The sequence below is a fragment of the Ptychodera flava genome, chromosome 12 (genome assembly GCF_041260155.1).
Source record: "Ptychodera flava strain L36383 chromosome 12, AS_Pfla_20210202, whole genome shotgun sequence".
In the NCBI taxonomy this organism is placed as follows: Eukaryota; Metazoa; Hemichordata; class Enteropneusta; family Ptychoderidae; genus Ptychodera; species Ptychodera flava.
In genome coordinates, this window is record NC_091939.1 from 11,884,576 (window position 1) to 11,903,599 (window position 19,024).

Sequence of the window (19,024 nt, forward strand, 5' to 3'; positions counted from 1 at the left end):
TACTTAGTTCATGTCTTGTGATCATCTTGTTGGTATTTTTAAATCAAGAATCGAACGACGATGTCCAGTGGCAGTAGAAGTTATGGGGGGGGGGGGGGGGGGGGGGGGCGCTGGTTGAAATCTATCCCCGTATAAAATTATCGCGGTGTTTGTCGTTCAAAAATGATATAAAACTCAATTACATTTGAATTGTGTAAAGCTTAAACTTGTGAATTTTCCTCTTTGTTGGCAAGTTTTGACAATTTATTAGCAATATATGTATTAATGAAACTCCAATCAGACGAACCATTTCTTGCTCTCAAAGTTTCAATCTGAATCTTCTGTTTTAATTGCAATTGTAATTACAATACTGTGATGATTTATTTAAGTGTAATAAAGAGTTTCCATGATGTTCAAACTGCACACTTGTGTGTTACCATTGCATTTTGTTGTGAGTGTACATGTATGTGTGGATGCATGTGCAAGCTTACATCCATATGCAAATATAAATTAATGATATGCAAATGATTATGCAAATTAGCCGCTACGCTTTGGCGCTTTAACTGACCCTCCTCCCTCCCTTGAGGAGGAGAAAAAAGAAAAAAAAAAAAAAATCCGCGTCGCCGCACCATTTTTTTAAGAAAGGCCTGACCAGAAACATTTCTTTTTTTTTTTTTGGCCTAATTATATATATATATATATATACATATATACATATAATATATATATTATATATATATATATATATATATATATATATATATATATATATATATATATATATATATATATATATATATATAAACATCGTAACCTTAAAGGCAGGCCTTTGTAAACCCTGTAGTACTTTTTTCTGACAAGATCATTACATATTGCCAGTTTGCAGCCTTTTTTGAAAATCTAAATGACCCATTACCGACGCATACCCTGGGCTATCGTTTAGCTACAGGAAGGTATTTATCGTAGATGATCAGGAAATGAGGAAGGGGGCAGGCTGGTGATACTTTGAGAGAGCGAGAGTCGAACCCTGGGAATTTTAATCAATACCTTAAAGCAATGGCTTCGTTCTTACGATGCATATATATGAATCAAAGACAAAATAATTGATCCAATCATAAACACTAGCACAGCTCTTGCAGAATTATTCGAGCTATAATTTACTTATCAAGATCAGCGACACAGGCTCGTAGATAACACGACTGGAACTAATTTGGGATAATTTGATCATTATATATTTTTCAAATTTCTCAAAAGTGTTAGGTGCCCTTTAGCTGAATGTTACAGTATTACAAATTACTCATAATATCAATTGTTTAACTTAAAAAAGAAAAGCAGATGAGCTTACATTTGCAGATTAAATCGACATTTCTTCCCCATCCAATTATCCCACATTAATTCGAATCTTGTTTAATGAAGATTCTTTTGAAAACATGCTCGTAATTAGTGTCTGTGTGGATATCGCCGTCGATTAATAGGTGTTTGTCTGTTTTTGCATGCAAATCGACATATAATTGAGATCCTAGTACCTTTAGAAAATTAATCAGGTATACAACCGCTATCGAGTGAAACTGAACGGAGTAATTAAATTCTCTGTTTTGCACTGAAAAATTCAAAAGGAAAGCGGGTAAACAGTTTAAAAACATAGAGAAAACTTTACACGCCCGAGTTTATATTTACTGTATTTTCCCATGTATGTGACTATCAATCTTAAAAGCAACGCAAAAACATGTTTTTCATGTATATAATGTACACTGCTATGTGACATCCTGCAAGGACGCAAGCATTTCAGTACATCTCACAAGATTTGTTAAAAAAGATCTGTAGGTACAAGTGCTTGTATTCAAATACATTTTTTCATGCCTTGAAAACCTCCAAAAACCTATCCGCATGAGGGGACGCAGACAAAGGATTTAATGACTTCTGCCCGACCTTAAACGTAGCGAGGACGCTAGCCGTCACTCCAGGGTCTGTGGTAGGGAGTGCTTAAATGTTGCCCGTATGTGGGTCATCTGAGGTCAGCTGTCACACTGTCAGTTATTTGTTAGTACGAAGCTAACATTCGGCGTGACTGCAGATTTGATCGATAGCAAACGAGAAAACCAGAGAGGAAAGTAAAACGCGCAAAAAATGGTTCTCTTCCTGTGCTCTCTGCTGGCTGTTCTACTGTCGCCGTGTACAGCGTCGTTGCTGGGTAATTTCCACCAGATTCCGATTCCAAAGCATCGGCTTGGCTACCCGTACAACGGTGGAAGGATCGGGGCTCCCGTTCATATTGATGTGTTTATGTGCCTTCAATGCGGCGATGCCAAGAGAGCGTTCCCCGTCATGAAGGACGTTGGCGACCACTACGGACCTAAGTTGCTAAGAATTGTGTTCCACGGTTTTCCTCTTCCCTATACGAAGGGATCTTTTCTCTCCGTGCAGGTAGGTTTCAAGCTACATCTCCGTATAAAGCGAAATAAGCGAATAGATAATTGTCTTTGAAACATCAGAGTTGTGGAAGAACAACGCTATAGACTGTGAGGTAAATCGTGCCTCGGGGACAGATATTTGAACTCTCAAAATTTTACAATACTTTTCTGGTACGATGCTTATATGGACTCATTTCGAAACCCGGGAAGTAAGTGCACTTTTCACCATCTTGCTTCTGTTAAAGGGAAAATTCAATTTGTCCCCACGGAGTTAACACTTTGGTAGATGCCATTTCAAATTTCAAATGTATAAATTGTTGGTAATTTGTTTCTCTTGGACCAAACTTTGCACACTGATCAGTGATTTGTGTTGTTGATTTTAAAAGACGACGGCTTCAAGTTTTCTTGAACCAAGTTTAAGCAACAGAACGCTTTCGAGGCGCGTGTGAACGTAAGACTTTTCGACGTTTACAACATAAACTTGTTGCTATGACGACCGGTCAGCCTAGGGAAATTTTATGAAGAGAATTATTCTGTGGGGATTGAAGTTCCTTCCATTAGCTGTGACTTTTGACGTCTTCTCCCGTATTTTTGGTTTTTTTCCTGTTTTTAAAATACAGCTTCCTTGTCTGCTTAGGCCTACAAAATCATATGTTGGAAACAGCATGTCTGTGAGTGATATCAGATGATGTATTTGACAACTGATTTTTCACCGAACTAGAATCCATTTGCCAACAACAATCGCATATCGCACACAATACGTTGCGCCTGAATGGCTAATACTTGTTTTTCATTATGCTTGTTAGAAGGAAAAGAATATGGCATATAAGTGAAAATGTCATCAAAAGGTACACATGTTATCTCTTTTAAAATTTTCATAATATTCATTCCGCTGGATTAGGGTACCTGGGTACCGGGTCAAGTGTACGGTGAAAATTCAACCGCTATAAATACCGTACGGTATGATTGCTTGTCACATTTGTACATTTTGAGTGTTGTCATTCTATCCACGGCCTCTCTTTTGTTGACCATGTTCTATCTGAACAGCTAGAGCTGTTTACCAGAAATGACAGGTATATCCACAATCGGTAGTTCGACCCACAGCTCTTTAGCGCAAATTCAATCCAGCGGCACTATACGGTCATTATTTGTTTCGTTTCCCGTGGAAACGCGGAGGAAGAGAGAGGCGGTTCGATGCAAAGCTAGAAAAACAAATCTGGAATTCATTGATCTAAAATTGATCCTTTCGCTTTCCGACTTTTCTCGCATTACTTCTTACTGGTGCACTGTCCATCACCTCTGAAGTATAACCCCTCTCACCTATATGTGTACTTGTACCTTTTCTCAACGCTCTTGCAAGGGTGGGGAAGAGATTAAAGACTTGGAATGCGATTAAAAGAATATCATGAATATCGGCGCATATATATGACAATAAGGCCCGTTGCCATGCAACAGAAAACGCCTAATCATCTGATAGCCCCGTCGGTTCATGGTGGTCATGTAATGGTGGTCGACTATATTGTGTTATGAACATACAAATATACTATAAGCCGGTATTACATGCAAGAATTTCAATCACTTCGATGAGGTTATCGTTCAGCGTTCAGCGGACCATTCATTCATTTTATCATGTGCAATTCTTTGTTTTGCCCATTGAATAGCTATGTTGACATTTTGAATTTTGTGAATCCTAAAGTGGACGTGAGTTGCCTGTCACGTCCATAGCATTTGCTTGGTATTCATAACCCTTTTCCCCCGACAAAGAATTTGGATATACTGTTAAGATACTGTGCGCCTCGCGATTGAAAGACTTCAACATTCGCTCAAACTTTCCACAAGGAGACTTTAAACCACTCTGACCCTTTCGAAATCAAGAAAAACAATCAAGAGTTTCGGTGCCGAGAAACAGATTACCCAATATTGAGTGTCCGAATATCTGCCCGGTAGGCGTATTCTACCTCAAATAGAATTGACAGAGATACAGCACGCTACAATTTGTTCTAAATCACGTGTTTTATCAAGTAGTCGCAAAGAAAATGTTCATTTAATTTTTGGCTCTGATCCATTGAACTCTTCGTATTTAAAAGGGGGCGTCCGTCGAAACTCTGCTCAAGGTTGCCAGGGACCCCTACACAGATGTAAACGCTGTGACTGTACGTTGGTGATTGATGAAAGTTAAAACATGTTTCTTAACAATGAATATCATGAAATGCAAATGTTGCAGCTATGTTGAAGTGATGCATGTAGATATCACACATGAAATACATTGTTTTTAAACAAGAAAGTTGCAAAGCGCAGTTTCGATGACCCTCTCCCTTTATTAATAATAGCCGAAGAGAATCAAATCCGTCCGAACGGGGAATTCCGTAAATACATTATACTTTAGGCAATACTGGAGACTTTCAGAGTGATGTGGCACGATGTTGTGCTTGTTCAATCATCATATCTGAACACTGATATACGATTCGACAACAAGAACAGCAGGACACTTATTCTGTGTACAATCTGACACAGCCATGCTGGCCATTTTTGCCTTGTCATTGTGTATTGTCATGGTGTATTGTTAAAGGACGTCAACAAGTAGTTTATTTAGTTTGCGTCTGAACCTCGACGGAGGACTCTAAGGCGTTGGTTCGCGTCACATCATCGTAGTGTGAGTCATCACATTAAAGCATAAAAAACAGGTTTTCATCCTCTCTCACAGATCTGGGCACAAAAACTTTGAAGACTTTGAGCCATTAATCTGTTTCTGTATCCCGACTACCTCTTGCTGGTTATTCCCTGATGGGAAACAGTGACAGCATTAGCAATCGCAATATGAATCGGCGAGCTAAAGGATCGCTACCAGTGCACTGCAATCAATACAAGCTACAAAAGAATACTTAAATATCAAATAATTGCTGAATATGGCACTTTCCGAAACCATTACAGCTATTTAACAAATATATATCTTAGGAACAATCAATTTATCCAACCGATCTACCAGGTCTTCTAAAAGTTTTTTCTGTGTAATTTTTTTTCTCCGAATTCTATTATCGTGTGCAGGCAACCAGAGCTGTTGATTCGCTGAACCCTAACATGACAGTCGACTACATGCAGGCTGTCTTCGATAACCAATATCGACTTCTCAGATCCCCAAGCAACGTCAGCGATGCCGACATGCTGAAGTAAGTGATCACGTGACTTTCGTCCGCCAGTGTCGACACATAATCGATACTGTGGTTTTTGTCATAGTTTTATAATAAGAGCTCCATTAACTGTAATTTCTCATGTATTTTTTTATTATATTTGTCCTGTGTGTGTGCCACGATTTATTGTTCTACCGCCAAAATTATGTCAAAATGCCTAATCTTCAAATTTTCAATCCAGCTTTTACGAGTGGAACGTCTGATGTTTTTTTGACTGAATTTTAGTGCGGACTTGCATACATTTGTTGAACAAAACCATACCATGTTGTGCACGAAGCCATATGTGTTCAAGGTTAATACTTTATATTTGAACATATGTTAAGAAGAAGAAAACACATCATGTTGTGCACGAAGCCATGTGTGTTCAAGGTTAATACATACTTTATAAGGAGAAGAATAAAATGCTTATTTAGAACAGAAAAAAGTGAAATGTAAGCAAGAGTATATTATTGAATATTATTGAATTCGCGACCTCTTAACATATACGCTATTCTCTTATTTCACGGCGAAAAGTACTAGTTTAATTACCTGACCGAAAGACGCGTGATTATCGTGCATCAAAATCCTTCGGCAACTTCTGTATGGTACATGTACGGGTATCATATTATCAAGTATCCACATGAACAAACAGTTTCTGGTAAAGATGAAAATATGTGCTGTATTACTTTCAACATACACAGTCACGGTGTGCAGGTCGGTTTGGCAATCTACCTGCATCGAGGTAATACTATATGCACTGTGAATACTACCTGCACTGTGGGGGTATTTGGAGCCCCTATAGCCATGGTATTGCGTTTATTCATGTCAATATTTGAAAAATCAATGAATTCACAACCAGAGGACGTAAGCGTCTTAAACATTTTAGACAATAAGCATGACGCAACTTGTATCAATGTTGGGCTGTAACATCATGAACAGTTTCAAATACCACTGGAAGATTCTGACAGAATTTTATCAGATATCACGCCATTAAAAAAAAACTGCATATACAAGAAAAACAATGAGACACCCCAGTCCTCCAAAATCAGAATGTATGGTGATCAAAGAACGTGACAGAACTGATGATATTATTTTTTCGACCAAAGCATCTTGCAAGAGTTGGCAGAAGATTTGAACCTGGACGGTCAAGACTTTTTAGACGCCTATAATCATCTTGACTCAAATCGACTATGCAGACATGAATGGAAAATGGCTATAACACGTGAGTGTTGATTTTAAATATTTACCTTGCCCATAATAGTCGAATTCATTCGGGAAAAATGTGCTTACCTTGGCTTGAAAAACGATTGTCCTTTCATCGGTCAAGGGCATACAGTCACGGGAATTTATCCTCGACCTAAAGCAAACATTGCACGCTTAAAATATTGCAGGTAGGTTCTTTGTTGTGTGTTTCAAGTTGTTTGCTATGGACCAGGCGTTATCAGACGTCAATGCATCAAGTAGGCGACTGAAAGCCTTGACTGACACGCACTTCTGATTGTGGTATATGGCCTGACCTTTCTGTCAGTACTGTGATGAAGGACACTGACATTAAAGGAACTACAAAGTCTATACGATCAGAAACGGACCAGTTTTGATCTCTACTTGCCAAATCGTGAACTCTACTCCTGCAGATATTTTATCTCGTCCTTGTAGGGTTTGCGATATGATAGACTGTCGACAGTCACTTGTATCTTTTCTTTTCTTTTATTGGTATAGTCTCTCGAATATACGGGGGATGGATGTGGGTTGGGTGGGTGTCACAAGGGTAGGACCGTCGGCTCGAGTCGGAAAGAAGGCATGACCGCGAGTGCCGAAGGCATGAGGCGCCAGACATCGGATCTTTACTCAGCCTGTCTGTTGTTAATGCAGCGACGAAAGTGGCGCAAAGGACTGTCGGTCAATCAAATAAATAACATTTTTTACAATGAAGTAACCCCTGTCGTTTATCATACTGTTGAAAACTGAGGCCGTGTCTTCAGCAGCACTAAGACTATGCAATGATTCCCGACTGCTTATCAGTTGACCTCATTTACACCTAGTACTGAACATGATACATCAATAGCCGTGCACGGTTTCGTGGATGTACTCGTATTACCTTTGCGGCAAGGTGATGTAGACCTGCAGCATCGATTTGCACCCTGAATGTTGGACATATTTACAGGATACTGGCGAAGACGAGCGAAGAGTCCAACGGGGCAGTATGACTGTAGTCTTTGGTGGTTCTGCACTATTTTTTTGTTTTGTATGTCAATTGCAAGTTCTTGTTCTACTCACCCAAAGCATGTTGGAAACACCCATTATTTAGTTTATACGTGTAAACTGCACTGTTATTGTTTACATTCGAATTCTACTCCTGACTCACTTTTCAACTATAACAATGCGGTTCACACACTGACAGGCTCAGTTCTCAAGCTGAATCGCTGGTGTTTCATAAGCCTTTGGGGAGTAGAACAAGAAGCTGCAGTTGATATTGAAAAAGTAAAAGTGGCGGAAAAAAAATCTTCAAAAGTTACAGCAACTTGCCCTCTAAGGTTTCAGTGACTGCATCGTTCAAGTTATTGTTGTGATTTTAGTTTCAGAGAGTGGTAGCTATACTTTGGGGATACCCTGATTAGATATATCAAACTTCTGACGTAAAACAACTTCATTTTAAATTTGAACATAGCATTCGTCCCCGCTGAAACTAATTTTCAGTCAATAGAATACAATTACCCTCGGTAACCATAACACTATCGTAAATTGTATCGTTTTAGGAAGGTTTTTTCACAAGAGCCTGTTAGTTCTAGTGAGCCTCTTGTGCAGCACAAGGGCTATCAGAAATTACCTTCATAGATCAGTAAAAAACGTGGTGGCTACATAAGTCTTACATGTGATAATTAAGGGAAGTGAGAGAAAACTTGACTGATAAGCTTGTTCTGCTTATTTTGGACCCCTAACCGACATTTACCAACAAGAACACCACGCCATGGTTTTACAGGGGTTAAATTATTTCTCTTGATTCCATGTCAAAGATCCTACATCGCCCGATGCTGACGTGTAACGGAAAGGTTGATGTAAATTATTAATTGTATAATATCTCTCATGTCAAATTTGCGGTTTCGAGATTTTCTAAACGTACGTCCTAATGGGATTCACTGTGCGCGGCTACCGCTTGTATGCTACTAACAGTGTGAGGGCGTATTAGTGTTGAAACTCAAATATTTGCGTTTTGCGTTTTCAAATATTTTCCTCTTCTCTTAAGGTGGCGTCTACGGCTCTCCGTGGTTCTTCATTAATGACATGACCCCCGTCGACTTCTCGATGGATTGGTCCCTGGAGAACTGGACTTCAATCATCGATCCACTGCTCGAGGACTACGAGGGAGGAGAGGTAAAAGGGGGCTTTATTCAATAACAGTCAGATGATAAGTGAGATCACTCCGCGTCGTCAAATAAAAAGGAACCGATCGAAATTCCTTTTAAGACCACTGCTTTGATGAGAAGTCTCTACAGTTAAGAAAATGGGATTTCGTGAAAACATTGCTTTTAGTGCGATGAAGTTTGAAAGGTTATGCACCATCACTCTACGGATTTAGAGGTATACACTATCTCGGCAAATTTACGTATATCCGTGCATATGAAATGAACTCTAAGTGTCAGCCATGTTTCTTACACGTCAGGTATTATCCCGTTATTGTGATTCGCTGATTCTTGCTCACGTGATATGGAACGAGAAGTAGTGGAGCATGGCTTGGATCACGGTGGAGGGACCGTGATATAGCCCTATCGCGTGCGCTGATATTGCCCTGTGGAGAACAATTATCGAATTTCAGTTACACTTAATAGTATCGGCGGCGTTATTTTGCGAAGCCACTCGGGCAAAAATCCAAATTAGCTTTTATGATCGGGTAACTGAATCCTCTTAAACCAAGGAAAAGAAAACTGCATTAATCGTGTACTCTTTCTAAAAATTCTCTGAAAAATTTCCTTCTTATTTTGATTTTCTTCAGGGCGAGGCTCCACACTGCCAGGCGATAGATCCTGAATGCAGAATTCCAACAACGTCCGCACCATGTGACACATCGGCAGCCATCTTTATCCATGGGTTCAGCCAATTGCTGCCAGTACAGCTAGTGTTGCTTATCGCTTACTACTTTGCAAAGAATTTCTCAGTGATGAAGCTGTAAACTTTTTAATTCAATTCTACATACATGTAAACGTTTACTATGGTCACCTTGTCAAAAAAAAAATGGGGCGAGGGAGTAACTTTGTTTAGATACATCATTCCTCCTAAATCGGAACATTTTGAAATTTTTTGTAGGACAATATTGGCATCTATCTCGATATGGAATCTCAATGTGTTTGTCTTGAACATTATTTATCGTTGTTTGTTCGTTCTTGTAAGTACGAAAGTAAAATGTGAGCATTGGTTAGACAACATGTGCAGCTATCGTTAGATGGAATATGAATGTGTTTGGCTAGCGCTTTAATATGTGTGAAACGGTTTTGTAAGTTTGAAGGTGAAACGTGAACAGTGAAATTTTTGAGTATGTATTTGTACGTAACCTCTTCATAAAACATGTAGACACAAGCATTGATCATACCATAATTGTTTCCGTGATGAAGTACAACACATTCACGTTAATCGCACCTCATTTATTATTACACGAGATACACCACTGAACAATGCATTAATATGTCTTTAAGAACCGTTGAAAAACTATCAAGGAAATAAAATTGACTGATAAATGTTGATTATGCTGCCTCCGAGTCGATATAAGAATATCTCTACAACAATTTGAAGAAAACCCTGAAATACAATCATGAAAAAAAAAGATTGAAAATCGACATATCGACCCCACTCTCTCGGTTGAAAACGTTTCCCAATCTAGGTCTGTGTAGCTGTGCCCCGAAAAAAGAAAACAAAGTGCCTATCGATGCCGTTGCCAACGCCCCGGCGTTGCAGTTCCAGCCGTCTTTCAGACACCGTTTACCAGTTCCAGCCGTCTTTCAGACACCGTTTACCTCGGTAGTATCCTCCGTTGGCAGCCTCACACCATATCGACTACTATGTCGCGAGGCATAAAATTGCATGCAAAAATACACCGTAGCTGTACTGAAGGAGATGGTCAACATGACGTACATAAGGATTTGCGAACCGAATGCCGAAAACAACAGGCCAATTGTCCAAGGAATAGCTATATCGACACACGCGGCAGAGCTGTTGATGACTGTCATAGCCTTACTGGTGCGTTTTATGTGTCTTTCTGCCCATGATATGCACGACGGGACGGTGGATGCGATAGAGGCCCCCAGGAGGACGGTAGCCACCCATAGCACCTCGGCGACGTGATTACCAAATATGGCAAGTGTTGTAGATGATATACACATTCCGATGACGTCAACGGTTAGAAGAGTTCTCGGAGTCACTTTCAGGGCGATGAAAATGGCGAAAAAACGGAAAGCCGCAAAACTTCCCCAGTAAGCGGCATTGAGATACGAAGCAGTCTCCGGAGTGAATCCTAGATCTGAGGAAACTGCAAATGTGTACAGAAAATTCCCATAAATGGTCTCGTGTCCAAGATATGCAAATATAAATGCGCCCAGTAACGCTAGCAAGATGAATTCAAAATGTTTATCTTTCTTTTCTGGATATTCATGGTCTCGTGGAGCTGCACTTCCAGACGATTTTTTTGATGCGTAGATTTTGCGACCTTCTACGAAATACAGACAGAAAAAGGGCAAAGACGCCACGACGTTGAACACCGATAAGATGGTATAGGGTATCCAGATTTTTAGAGAGGGCGCTTTTTCGTATAGATCGGTGTTTTCGGTCATGAAAAAAGTGCCATTCATCGGATCGGTTGCAGTCTGGACAAAGCTCGTGAAGTTGGATTGTATGAACGAATAAGAGCGCGTATCACTTGGTTGAAACGACGGCGTAAAGAGCGCAGAAAATTTAGTCGGTGAAATTGTCGATGATTCGTTCACGGCAGAAATGACGCCCTCCTCCTGTGGCATAAGAAACGGTCCTGCAATCAACGGTGCAATAGTAGCTCCGACAGCGAAGGTGAAGTGGACAGCCTGCATGTAAGGTCCCGATTCCTTTCCCCAGAGATTCACACAAACGACATTTCCACCTACAGAGAGAAAGAAGAGGGGGGAAAAGACAGCAGCGCGTTAGATGACCAAGGACACCAAGCAAATCATGATGAAATATTGACGGTAAATTAGTTCGAACTGAAAAATTTAAATAATATTTTATTTACTCAAACATTCCCAAAGCAAAATTTCAACCATTCTCTTTCAAAATCACGAACAAAAATCGGGGTTCACAATGCAAATTTTGGTGCAAGGGAAACAAATTACCGAAATATTAACCGATATTTGAAATTCAAAATGGCCGTCATACTTGTGCTATCTCTATGGAGAAACTAAGCCGGCGAAAACTTTACTTCTCAAGCTTTAAAATGAACCCCCACAAGTAGTAGGCAAAAAAGAACAGTTTAAAAGATTGAGAGTCCGAGTATCTGTCCCCAAGGCGCATTCTGTCTGCCTTACATCGAGGAATGCCAATCTCGGTACGGTGAGATACAGGAAAATGGATCGACTTGCACGCATTGTAAAGCATTCCCTGTAGCTGATTCTAACTGTGACAGTTGCGAAAAGGACGGTCTGTGCTTTGGCGAATCGGTTACACATGTGTAAATTTCGGGTTGAAGGATACACCTTGCCATTTTAACACCTGTGACCTAGTTAAGGTAGTATGCGCCTGTAAAGTGAAAGACTTAAATTTTTGCTCAAAGTTTTTCTAAAGGAATCTTTCAACCATTCAAATTTTCCTCACGGAATCTTTCAACCATTTAAAATCAAGAATTAAAATCGGGGTCACCTTGCAAATTTTGGTACAAGATAAACAAATTACCCAAGATTTACCGATAATTGAAATTCAAAATGGCTGCCTTTCCTATTTTAACTCTATGGAGAATATTTTTTGATTTTTCAAAAAACTAAAACAGGGAAAGGGTTTCTTACTCCAAGGGTTTCAAAATGAGCCCCAACGAGCGGTAGATTATAAAGAATTGGAAAAGTTTGACAGTTCAAGTATCTGTCCGCGAGGCGCATTCTACATTAAATGGCATATTCATAACCAGGCTTGGCATATCGAAAGACAACTTGCATGGGCGAAAGAAAAAAAAAGACATTATTGAAAAGCCTTCCAGTCAGCTGGTGCTGCAAATTGTGGCCAGACTCTTGTCACTTTTTTGCCGATAAAGTAGTTGCGTTTCCTCTTCTATGGATGCTTTTAGAAAACAAAATACGTTAAAAGGACTTCTTATTCATTCTTATTCATCTTATAAAAGTACACTTGCCAAGTTAACCCTTTGAGCGCCAAAGTCGAATTTTGTCGCCTTTATGATATGAAACCAGTCAATATTTTCCTAATTTTTGCAAAAATTTTAATAAAAATCTGTAGCCAATGAAATGTGATGTCCATTTGGTCTAAAATTATGAAAAAAAATTCATAAAATTCGTAAAATGTTGCACTACAATTTTTGGCGGGAAAAAATACTGCGCTCAAAGCGTTCAGTGTAAGTCGGACAGTTGTGACAGGAATGTGATTGGCGAGAGCTGATGTATTAATTATCAAATATGAGTTTCATATCGATATTCATAAAATTCGTAAAATGTTGCACTACAATTTTTGGCGGGAAAAAATACTGCGCTCAAAGCGTTCAGTGTAAGTCGGACAGTTGTGACAGGAATGTGATTGGCGAGAGCTGATGTATTAATTATCAAATATGAGTTTCATATCAGATATTCATAAAATTCGTAAAATGTTGCACTACAATTTTTGGCGGGAAAAAATACTGCGCTCAAAGCGTTCAGTGTAAGTCGGACAGTTGTGACAGGAATGTGATTGGCGAGAGCTGATGTATTAATTATCAAATATGAGTTTTATATCAGATATTTTAAATCGAAAAGTGCCAAGGTTCGTGCCAAGGAACGAGTCACTCTTGTTGATGTATGTAAACCATTACGGACTGCTAGAATTATTCTGCCAACACTTCCCAAATTGTCGTGTGTACTCTACGATCACACACTCGTACCTTTGTTTTTTCCTGAAATTAAGAGGCAAGAACAACACATGTGTATTTCGATTCATTAATTAAAGCCTAGCAAACCAGCTTTTGGTAACTCACCTGTATCAATAAATCCTCTAAGACACCCCCACACGACAAAGTTCAAGATGAGGACGCCGAACAGCGGACACCATGGGATTAGTGCGTTGAAGACACCTAGTCCAAGAATACCAAGAGCGAGTAGCAAATGGTTGTCGAAGCGATCAAGGCAGAACCCGACGACGACCGAGCCGACGAGAAAACCAACCCTCCACAGGCTAAGACAACCGTGATTTGTTGAAATGTGGACTGGACTTGAAATTGAAGATCGAGAAGTGTTGGCCCAACTATTGCGTTCGTCAATCCCTGTTATGAACAACAAGAAAGTAGATCACATATTTATCCTGTGCACTAATACATATCTTTAATATAATGAGGGCGAAGTTATCATGATAGACCCTACACATTTCGACTTTTCTTCAAAAATTTTATAATTCCGTTCTTTTCGCTAAAATATTGCCAAGAGTCGTCCGTAGGCAGTGCACTGCAGTCAACTACAAGGCGCTCACCCACCTATTCGCCGATACGTATATTGCCGTTTCCATCATACACAAAAATGGCGCTAATGCATGAAATCTGGCTATTTACACAAATGTGTTTCTTTCTTCTGAAGCAACACTCAACTGCAAAATCCAACCGTTCGTAGACCACTGTTACATAATTCATAATCTTGATCGGTGTCTTTCCAATCACGTCAAGGTTGCCGTAAGTACCTCCCCAAGAAGACCTGATAACGTTGATATTTTTTAACATTGCAAACTTCTCGTCAACCAGACGGGGATACACGTGACGTTGCCGCTGTTTCACACAAGTCAAGATTCCTAACGAACTTCTGATTACAAAAGTTACTCTGTTGACTCAGAGATCTTCCAGGGAACAGATGGTGCGGTTGACACATACTCTACAATAAGACTGATGAGTTCACCGGTCCATGCTGTCTATGACTAAAATTCAAATACATATCTACGATTTTAGAGCTGCCAGTATATAACTTACGTTTTCCTTAAGTTTCCACAACCTTTGTAAATGGCCCCACCTACTTAGGGACTGGTCAGTTTCTTCAGCCTGGGGGGGGGGGGCGGTGGATTCATGGGGGGGGGGGTTCACCCTGTTTTTGACTTTGGTGATAGGGGGGGTCACCATGTTTTTGAAATGCCCAATAGGGGGGTCAGTGTGTTTTTGAATTTTGACACAGGCTCATCATTGCCTAAAATGCTAGTGTCAGCCATAAATTTCATCATTCGTTTTATTTTCGGCTCGCCCTTCGGGCGCGTGACTTTAATAATCAGTCATATTTTCAGCTCGCCCCACTTTAACATATCAAGCATACATACATCAGAGATATCTGTACGTTCCATATTTTTCAGTGTGCTCTACAAGCTCATTACTTTAATATATCAGACATTTTCAGCATGCCCTTCAGGTGCATGACTTTAATATACAAGGCATATATATCAGAGATATCAGGATGTTTCATATTTTTCGGCGCGCCCTTCGGGCGCCATACTTCAATAAATCAGAGATATCTTGATATTTGCTAAGTGAAAGTGTACCGTCATGAAGTCTGCATTTCATATGAAAAGGATGACAAATTCCTGATACTTTTCTGTTCTCTCTATGAGAATTCAGTATGAGAAAGCAACATGCACAAATATTTCACAATATATATTTGATACAGTGACTTATTTTAGAGATAGAAAAATGACAAGATATCTTTCCTTCTCATTGATGCAATTATTTCCTTTTTGTCACAGGTTTTCTGTAGAAAGATGCTTTTTTATGAACAAAATAACAGTTTAAAAAAACAGTTTTTGTCATTATTAGCGGACAGGTGCTTCTATGGTTTCAATGTTACAAGAAAAGGTCCTCTCAGACACTGTACACATCAGATTTGGCTAAAAAAGCTCTCTTTGGCTCCTCAGGAGATTTAATATTGATGGTTGGCAAGTCTTACACCCATCAAAGTCTTTTGATTCACTGCTTTTTCCTCTTTGATATTAATGATTGACATCCATTTCTGTACAACAGTTCAGGACATCTGGTTAAGCATAGAAAGTGTGAGATACATTCACAGCTCATTCAAAATACAGCTCATTCAAAATGTACTGTATTCAAACTTTAAGATTGACACTTTGAAATTCCTATCTTACAACTGACATGTCAACAATTTCATTAAAACATAGCATGACTATTTAAAATATAAATATATGTAAAATGTAAAATATAATATATATATATATATATATATATATATATATATATATAATTTATGTCCACCTTTTGTTTTACCTATGTCGCGCGCCAGGGGTGGTCACCCTGTTTTCGAAATTTGGAATAGGGGGGTCACCCTGTTTTCAAAATTTGGAATAGGGGGGTCAGCCACTTTTTGACGTCGGCAAAAAATAATCCACCGCCCCCCCCCCAGGCCGAAGAAACTGACCAGTCCCTTACCAGGCCAGGAAAGCCATCCCGATGAGTACTGTCTTAAAAAGTCGATTTCCAAACCTCTGGTCACTGTTCTTCTCGACTTTTGCGTCCGTAGGGACATCGGCTTCAACATTTCCTTCGTCGTTTCTTAGCTTGTCCTGTTCTTCCTGAGTTGTGTTCAATTTTTCTTCGGGAATGAATTCGTATTTGTAGGTATTTCCTTCCAGTTCACTCGTCATCTTAAAATCACATGTCAAAACATCCAGGGATTCCAGAAAAGTACGATGTGTACCTCCGCTGTAAAAGGGGACAATTACGAACGATATTATTGTTGTAATATAATATTATATAGGGCTCAGCCCTTGGTGTCGCGCCAGGGGTTAAGATTGGCAATGTTATTTGTATTGATTCATGATAAAATGTAATTAATTGTTACTTCATAAACGTTTATATGACAAATATGCCCAGTTTCCCTCTGATGAAAGCAGTTCACGTACGTACACGACGTCAAACCCTGCAGCAGTGCAGGTAGGCCTATAGATTTTCTGTAACGTGTAAAAATTTTGGACAAATATTGGCAATTTTTACAATGATAACAGCCTATTGCGTTAAAACAAGGGACGTATCATGCAATCATTATCATTGCAATGGTAACCGCACTGCCCAACTTCCACTTGCAAGCTGAAAAACTACAGCGTTCCGTATAAAAAACTGGCAATTTTTGAATTTAATTATTGACACAGGGGGCGCTTTTCTAAAATTCAATCCCAGCATTTCTTGCGTATGCCACCGTTCATATGCACGACAGTTTCTCCCTTTATCTATATGAACGATATTTTGTATCAGCGACAAGGTGCATAATAACATTTACTGGCTAATAAAAGAGGTATATTTTATAAATGGCATGTTATATAATGATAATTTGTTTCGTATTTGTTTATTTACGAGTACTCAAAAAAAACATGGCGGCGCCCATGAAAGAAGGGTACACTTCCGGTTACTCGCATAGTATATTATGAATAAGCGCATGCGTAGTCAGTAAGCCGCTGGCGCGACTAATAAATGCGTACATGTTAATGCGCGCGCATCATTCTACAACTTTAGAGTGCCCCCTCCCCCCGAACATTTTCAGCTACAAACTGCGGTTATCTTACTTTGAATATAATCTTCACAGGCGAAATTTGACGGTTTCGTCAGTCTCTGAGAAGAGCCAAGAAAAGTAGTGAAGACAAGACTTAGTGAAGACTTAGGCCTTCAGATACAAACTATGAAGATTTTCTTGGGGACCCTTGCTATATTTACTCGCGACCTAAGGAGGCTACCCCTTAGCTTACTTGTGATAATGTGGCCATTAACATTGACTTTTGCCCTAACAAAAGATAAATGAATGTGCAAAGAGATTCGGAAGAAAACTCATAAAAGTAATATAGACCATACTGTTTTTAACGGTTTCAGTGACATTAACAATACAATTCTACCTTGCGATGTAAATTATAGAGGTGATAATTTAAAGCAGTAACTGATTTTGATTTATAGATTGGCACTTATATTACATGATAACAATCAAGCACATATAAAACTTACGTGTGTAAAATTTTCTCTGTTTTTGAATTGCTAAGAGTGGACGCAAAAAAGACCCTAAATAAATCAGAGACTCTTCTTCATAAGCTCACGAAAGCACGATTGAAGCTATTTTGGATAATTACATAGTGATACAAAATCGAAAGGAATCTCGTATATGCAATTTCTTTGTTTTTCGCAATATCATTCAAGTTACGTTAGTACAGACATGTTGATTAAGTTTCAGTTCTAACTTACTCGGTGACGCAAGCAGTTTAAACAAACTAAAACACCGATAGCACATTTTCCCTGCGAATGGATACTTTCGCGTTCATATAGTATACTCATAGACCCTTTCTCGAGGGTCTATGGTATACTATACAATTGCAACATACGACACTATAAACCCTTTCGTAGTCTCCCACAGTGAGACTGCAAACAGCATAGTCATTGCAATATGGTCATGCTCTTATGTTGAAAGCTATCCATAATAGGACCAATGGTAATCAATCCTTATGCTGGGGTTACTGGGTCAATTTTTTGCACATGCTCAGATATTGACATTACCTGATATGATCCGTATAGATTTTACGGCAGTCAGTTCTCTTCGATATTTGATTTCAACAATGGCTGGCCTGGCGATATCACCAAAAGATATAGGCTGATGTGCAATAAGATAGCTCTTCATAGTGGAGGATATCTTGCATACGTGTGCAGACGAATTGTTTGCAGCAGAGCGGCGCTGATTTCGGAACACCGCACATCAAACGAACATGGCATTGACATAATCTGTGCGCTCTCCTACCTATACGTAGACAGCCTGAATATGTTTTACAGTGGTTCTAATATTAAAATGTATTGATCACTATCTTCCAGTATACAAATTAGCGACCAGCGATGCAAGAATCATGCGGTGGTACCTTTATGTTTTAATTCGAATACAAAATATGGATAGATTGTTTAACTTAATGGGGGTTTCATATGCTTTGACCTTGGCCTTTGTATTTCTCTGTACAACCTTCAACCGCCATTGAAAGTATAGAAGTGTTCAAATACATGTGAGGCCGTCAGCTTAATGTATATAACTGAAGGGCGATGGTCTCAATAGCAACAATGAAAACCATTAACAGTGCTTCCATTTCCATCCAAAATAATTTGTTCTTGACTTAGGTTGCCACGACATCCTACCAAGTTATTTTTGTACATGAGGTGTTTGTGTGAGGTCCGATACTGAATGCTTCGAGGGGTCAAAATATCATGGTCCAACACGCTCTTTCGCTGTAGACGGAGCGACGACAGCAGATTTTGATAGAAGC

The 19,024-nt window shown here is 39.3% G+C and overlaps 2 protein-coding genes across 2 annotated transcripts; one reads left to right on the plus strand and one right to left on the minus strand.

The window, feature by feature from the left end:
* Positions 1-1,996: 1,996 nt before the first annotated feature.
* Positions 1,997-10,293, plus strand: LOC139145014 (uncharacterized). Its single transcript, XM_070715904.1, has 5 exons — positions 1,997-2,403; positions 5,436-5,557; positions 6,664-6,779; positions 8,802-8,929; positions 9,549-10,293. The coding sequence occupies exons 1-5, from the start codon at positions 2,107-2,109 to the stop codon at positions 9,723-9,725; spliced, it is 840 nt and encodes a 279-aa protein (XP_070572005.1). The 5' UTR covers positions 1,997-2,106; the 3' UTR covers positions 9,726-10,293.
* On the minus strand, positions 9,715-18,775 carry LOC139145013 (sodium-dependent glucose transporter 1B-like). The gene is made up of 4 exons (XM_070715903.1): positions 18,276-18,775; positions 16,227-16,445; positions 13,743-14,027; positions 9,715-11,678 (listed from the first exon to the last, which is right to left on the minus strand). Exons 2-4 carry the CDS (start codon positions 16,279-16,281, stop codon positions 10,549-10,551), a joined length of 1,470 nt encoding a protein of 489 aa, XP_070572004.1. The 5' UTR covers positions 16,282-16,445; positions 18,276-18,775; the 3' UTR covers positions 9,715-10,548.
* Between the last annotated feature and the right edge of the window lie 249 nt (positions 18,776-19,024).

What these genes read in the sequence shown, in the direction of transcription:
- LOC139145014 (XM_070715904.1), top strand. Translation starts at nt 2,107, where the DNA reads ATGGTTCTCTTCCTGTGCTCTCTGCTGGCTGTTCTACTGTCGCCGTGT. An exon ending in GATCTTTTCTCTCCGTGCAG is followed by an intron (nt 2,404 to 5,435) that starts GTAGGTTTCAAG and finishes TATCGTGTGCAG; the next exon opens with GCAACCAGAGCTGTTGATTC. An exon ending in AGGACTACGAGGGAGGAGAG is followed by an intron (nt 8,930 to 9,548) that starts GTAAAAGGGGGC and finishes GATTTTCTTCAG; the next exon opens with GGCGAGGCTCCACACTGCCA.
- LOC139145013 (XM_070715903.1), bottom strand. Translation starts at nt 16,281, where the DNA reads ATGTTGAAGCCGATGTCCCTACGGACGCAAAAGTCGAGAAGAACAGTG. An exon ending in GAGAAGAACAGTGACCAGAG is followed by an intron (nt 14,028 to 16,226) that starts GTTTGGAAATCG and finishes TGTTCATAACAG; the next exon opens with GGATTGACGAACGCAATAGT. An exon ending in TAGAGGATTTATTGATACAG is followed by an intron (nt 11,679 to 13,742) that starts GTGAGTTACCAA and finishes TTCTCTCTGTAG; the next exon opens with GTGGAAATGTCGTTTGTGTG.